Source organism: Buceros rhinoceros, unplaced genomic scaffold (genome assembly GCF_000710305.1).
Source record: "Buceros rhinoceros silvestris isolate BGI_N320 unplaced genomic scaffold, ASM71030v1 scaffold36699, whole genome shotgun sequence".
In the NCBI taxonomy this organism is placed as follows: Eukaryota; Metazoa; Chordata; class Aves; order Bucerotiformes; family Bucerotidae; genus Buceros; species Buceros rhinoceros.
In genome coordinates, this window is record NW_010432739.1 from 19,060 (window position 1) to 24,325 (window position 5,266).

The 5,266-nt window shown below is 42.1% G+C and overlaps 2 protein-coding genes across 3 annotated transcripts in view; one reads left to right on the top strand and one right to left on the bottom strand.

The window, feature by feature from the left end:
- Positions 1-4,438, top strand: part of LOC104500260 (core histone macro-H2A.2) — an 18,287-nt gene extending 13,849 nt beyond the window's left edge. For both annotated transcript variants that reach the window (XM_010143875.1, XM_010143874.1), the window contains exons 6-7: positions 1,612-1,873; positions 3,726-4,438. In XM_010143875.1, the coding sequence (XP_010142177.1) occupies positions 1,612-1,873; positions 3,726-3,891 (428 nt within the window). In that variant the 3' untranslated portion in view covers positions 3,892-4,438. The remainder of the gene's footprint in view (positions 1-1,611; positions 1,874-3,725) is intronic.
- Positions 4,439-5,027: 589 nt separating this feature from the next.
- The window catches only part of AIFM2 (apoptosis-inducing factor, mitochondrion-associated, 2), a gene marked incomplete at its 5' end in the record, with an annotated part of 4,825 nt that continues 4,586 nt past the window's right edge, over positions 5,028-5,266 (bottom strand). The window contains one exon of the mRNA XM_010143877.1: positions 5,028-5,266. This exon is cut by the window's right edge and continues 4 nt beyond it. Coding sequence (XP_010142179.1) covers positions 5,126-5,266 — 141 coding nt within the window.

Below are 5,266 nucleotides of genomic sequence, written 5' to 3' on the forward strand. Positions count from 1 at the left end.
AAATCTCAGGGGCCTTTGGAAGTTGCTGAAGGTAAAAGGATACGATGCTCTCTTTGGGAAACAGTTTGTTTCATGTGCTTTTTTCTCTGGATGTTCTGATCATTCTTAATCATTTATGTGCCTTTGCTTATGTGACATAAATGTTTCTGTCTCCTCTTTGAAGCTGTTGCTGCTTAGAGGGGGGGGAAAAAAAGGAAGAATAGGATACCAGTGTGCTGTGCACATTCTGTCTTTGGGCTCCTAGGTGCCACCATCAGCAGGCTGGTAATCTTCTAGGCACTACAGCTATGTGATAGAAATACAAATTACAGAGGATCTCCCTTCAAATATTTAGCACATCTGTAGCAGCGAGTAGTTTGGGAAAATTGAACCAGATTATAGGAGTTGAAGGTGGCTGGAGGGCAGGTGGAGAGAAATTACTATAATATCTTCTGCCTTATTTGGCTCAGTATCTTAATACTCAAGAAACAAAATGCTTTAAATAGCCTAGTTTTGGAAAATTCGTGAATCAGTAGCCTAGTTTTATAATCTCAAATGACAGGAAAATTTTTGTACAAGAAATTTTGCTTCACTTTTGCATTGAATCAAAAATATATGCCATAACGTCAAAGTAGACTCCTTTTTTCTGCAAACATCACTACCTAACTACAAAATAGACTCCTTTTAGGCTATTATGGCAGTCCCAGGAAAGAAGATAATCTCAGTTTAAGAGATAAGAAAACAGACGCTCTCAACCATTACGTTGTGTTGCTGTGTTTGAAATTGTCCCTTCTACTGGTTTTGAGGCAAGCGATAATAAGTGGTTGTTAATCACTGGAGGCTGACTGCCAGCACTTGAGCTCCAGCCCAGTGGGCCTGACTTCCAGTGCTGCTCACGGGATACCTGTGTTTTCTCAGTCAATTTGCAACCTGTGGTTGAAGGCCTGACAGGTCTCTTCTGGTTGAAATTTTAAGTGGCACAGTGAGGCATTAGAGAATTCCTCTGTGATGGTGGACCAGTGACTAAATCCAAGCTTTTCATCCTCGTGCTTTAATTGCACAGCCAGTTTCAGAGTGTTTAACCTGAGGTTCCCGAGACCCTGATTTTCTGAAGCACTACGGGTCACAACTGCCACAAAAGCAAAGTGATGCCATGCTGTGGACTCTGCAGGTTTGGGAGAAATACTAGGCTTTCTGGAAAATTAATCTGAGATTCCTAATTGGACATAACTGGCAGAGACTTTCAACAAACATCTTTGATTTTCATGTCATTGTCTGAAATCACCCAGCGGTGAAGTGGGTCTCAATATTACTCCCTAACGCTCTGGAGCAGTAATGATGATTGTAGCTGACAGATAAGGCTCTGACAGCGCTGCAGAAATGTCTGTTGGGGGGTTAATGATAGTGTTCAGTGCAAGGTTTTGATACATGGTGTAAAACAAATCCAGAGGCCACACTGAGCAAGAAAGCTAAGTATTACTGATCTAATTCATGTTAAGCAAATGAGCCCCAGGTTCTTTGGTCTTCAAAGAAATAATAATTGATCACAAAAGTAGCGGGGAGGTAGTGAGGTGAGGATTGCAAGTGAGCCGTTGTGGCATATTTTAATTCCTGCGGTATTAATTTGGAGAGGTAATGTAATTAACAAAGTGCGTGGGACCGAGACATTGCAGGGCGGTTTCTATTCAAAACTAAATGCTATATTTTCGTTTGTGTTAGCTGCACTTACTCAATCTAGCGGCCTAGCAGCAAAGTTTGTCATCCACTGTCACATCCCACAGTGGGGCTCAGACAAGTGTGAAGAGCAGCTTGAAGAAACCATAAAGAACTGCCTAACAGCGGCAGAAGACAAGAAGTTGAAGTCAGTGGCTTTCCCCCCGTTTCCCAGTGGCAGGTATGACTCTTTCTGCCTAAGAGGATTCCGTGTCAGGTAGCGGTGGTGTAATGAGCTGTCAGATAGAGATGACAGGGGCTGACCCTGCCTCCAGAGTGGGCTGTGGCCGGTGCCACCCAACACCTCACTTCTCCACATTAAAGGAGTTTGAAGTGCAGCGTTTGCATGGAACAGCCAGAAAGCCTTGGAACAGGAGTGAGCTGAGGGGACCTGCTGGCTTTTCTACTGCTAGGCAGTAGTTTCCATTCTTCTGTTGTGGGCCTGCACCACCTCCGTTTGTGTGTCCCCTCGTTTTGCTGGGGTGAATCTGATTAAAACTGCAATAGTACTAATAAGATTATACTGGCATAATACTAAAGGTGAGTGACAGCGACAGAACTTGAGCCAGGTAAATGTGGGGTGTTCACTTAAGTCATCCTGAGAATCTAGATTAAATAGACGAGTCACACAAAATGTTTTCTTTCAAAAGAAAATGAATGTTTCTCAAATATAGTTCTGCTTTAAAAGGGGAGCTGTGAAACCACACATTTCTTTCTCAACTAGCAAATAAAGTGTGCTTGACAAAGAAATTCAAAGTCATTATATATTTTTTTGTAATCTTGCTTGGTCTCTGATCGCAGGAAACATCACACAAGCCCTGCTAACTGCAGAAGTTGTTCTTTCACGTTGGAGTTCACACACTTATGGTTAATTTAAAATCTGACTATTGATTTTGTTAGTAATGTCCACAGACTTGGCTGAGTAGTGAATAAAATGAAAGTAAAACTGCGATTTGGTCAGTGAAATCACACACATCACTGAATATACAGGAGGTGAAAAGGCCATTTTTAAGCCAAAATCATGTTTTTATGGATCAGCACAGAAGAAGAAATAGAGGGGCAGTGTATCATTTTTCTTCCTTTATACACAGATCTTTTTGTTTAGAGTGTTCAGTAAAACATGATAAATTGTTTTACCATCCTTAAACAACAAAGTTCCGTTTTCAGAAATGAACTGTAGCTTTTCATGCCAATAGGAATATCTTCTGCAGGCCTCGCGTCTCCTGTGAGAGTTACCTAGCAATAACCCAGTCTCGGAGCAGTAGTCTCTGTGCAGAGCCTTCTGCTGCTTAGTTCCATTTCACTCCCTATTGCTCTTACAATTACTCCTGCTAACAGGAAATAGAGTGAAATAGTGTAAGTCTTACACTTCATTTGTCGAAGGACCTCAGAGCTGTCTGAAAGAAAGGCAGAGTTTTTCAAACAAGTCTTAATGGTTTTGATGTTGTTTTATTCCACCTACGTGTCTGAACAAGAAAGCTGTTCGGGTTGTAGGTCGGAGACTTACCGTCAAACTGAATGAATGAATGAATGCGTCCTGGCCTTCATTTGGCTCATGGTTGCAATTTCAGTTGCTTTCAATGAAGCCTCAAGCAAAGCTTTGGTTTTATTTTTTTAATGACAGAATGAGGAAGTCAGTTAAGTAGTTGATGTTGGGGGGGTTTGGGTTTTGTTTTTTTTTTTCAGTTTTCAACTAAAATACCAATCATCCTGTGAACTTCTAGCCTGCCCAGTGTGGCATGGCAAAGTTCAATTCTAAGGGGAAGCATTAAAAAACTTGGTGTGGTTATAAAAAGTAGACGCAAATGAAAACAGTAACAGCAAGGAGACTCGTGCAGCAGCAGATGAATATTGCTGTCAGAGCCTTGGGGTTTGCTCTGGGCTTCACACGTTGCAAAACTGCAGCTGTTGCTGTCTTACCAGCAGCCTGTGGCTGGTACAGCTGGGGCTTGTTCCTTTCAGCATCATGGGTGCATGGAGCTTGCATGGGTGGCTGACGCTCCCTTGTTCTGTTTTCTTCCCCTACCACGTAGAAACTGCTTCCCAAAACAGACGGCAGCCCAGGTGACTCTAAGAGCTATTTCCACCCATTTTGACGGCACCAGCTCTTCCTCCTTGAAGAACATTTACTTTCTCCTCTTCGACAGTGAAAGTATTGGCATCTACGTGCAAGAAATGGCCAAGCTAGACACAAAGTAGCAACGGCAGCCAAATGAAACTTTATTTTTCAACAAACTTGAGTAGCATTAAAAGCATTAGAGGTGGGTTTTATTTTTTCAATGTGACAAGGAGGGGTGAGTGGTAGTAGTGTGATGTGTTGTGACTTGATGAAGAGCTGTGACTAGAGATGAGAGGGATTTAGTCTGATTTCTTCATGCTGTCAGCAGTCCTCTAGCCATTTATATCACCTTAAGCAATTGAGTTGGCATCTCTTTTCAGGAGTTTGTTTAGTGTCCCTTGTTACTTTAGTTTAGAAGTTTTTAAAGAGTAACCTCATTTTAGATTTGTAGTGATGAATTTTTCAGATGCACACACACACATTTTAAAGAAAGCTCTTAAAAATGTTCTGCTCCCTTTTCCTCTCCCTTAAGGGCAGATGGTAAACCTCTGCCTCCAGCCCAGAGAGAGGGGAAAATGATTTTGGTAGTGATGCATGAGGAGCTTGTTTTGCTTTTAATTCACAGTCATCTCTGTAATTACTGAGAATATTTCATGGTGATTTTGTTTTATAAGAAAAAAAGAAAAAGATGTGTCAAGTGTGGTTATTGTTATAAACCCTACCTTTGTTCTTGGAATTTCTCACCTTAAAAAAAAAAAAGGCAGCAGCACCTGTAATTGCCTGCTTGCTGTATCACAGGTAGACTCAACTAAACAGCTTTTCTGGCTGAAGTATGGTGCTGTAAGTAACACAATTATGAGCTGCTGTGGAGAAGCTGACACAAAGCTGCATTATGTTCTGTTGAGTTCCAGGATTACTGTAGCCTTTTTCTAAGGCTTGAGGCAGGCTTTCCTCAGACAGTGCTGCGAGCCATTCTTCCTGCATGCTGCAGAACAGATTCCAGATCTGTAAGAGGCACGTACCCTTTGAAGAGCAGAGAAAGCCGGGGAAAAACCACGTAAACAAACCACAGAGATTTTAAAAACCACAGTGTTTATTGTTACAAATCAAGGTAAACCAAGTTTCTTGCTCAAAGCTACCTCCACAGGGAAGTGAAAGAAACATTCCTTCCTTGTTTTTTATCATGAGAACTTCTGTGCACTTCATTGTAAGGTGCCTCCTTCCCTTTTACAGCAAGAACCTTTTAATAAAACACACTATGGATGGCTTTAGGAGCTGCTGCAGGAGACAGTATCAGTCCTTTCAAGCATTGGAAGTGCACCCTCACCCTCTTTCTGTTGCCATATTCCTTGCTGGTTTCTTAATGACCCCCTCTCAAGAGGGCATTGTCTGTCCCATCGTCTTCCAGCTCTTGGAGATAAACAGGTCCCGGCTTTTAGCGATGGTCACCAAGAGTCGTCCCACATAATAACCGTTCACCTGGCCTACGCCATCATTCCTGCCCATTGAAAGCAG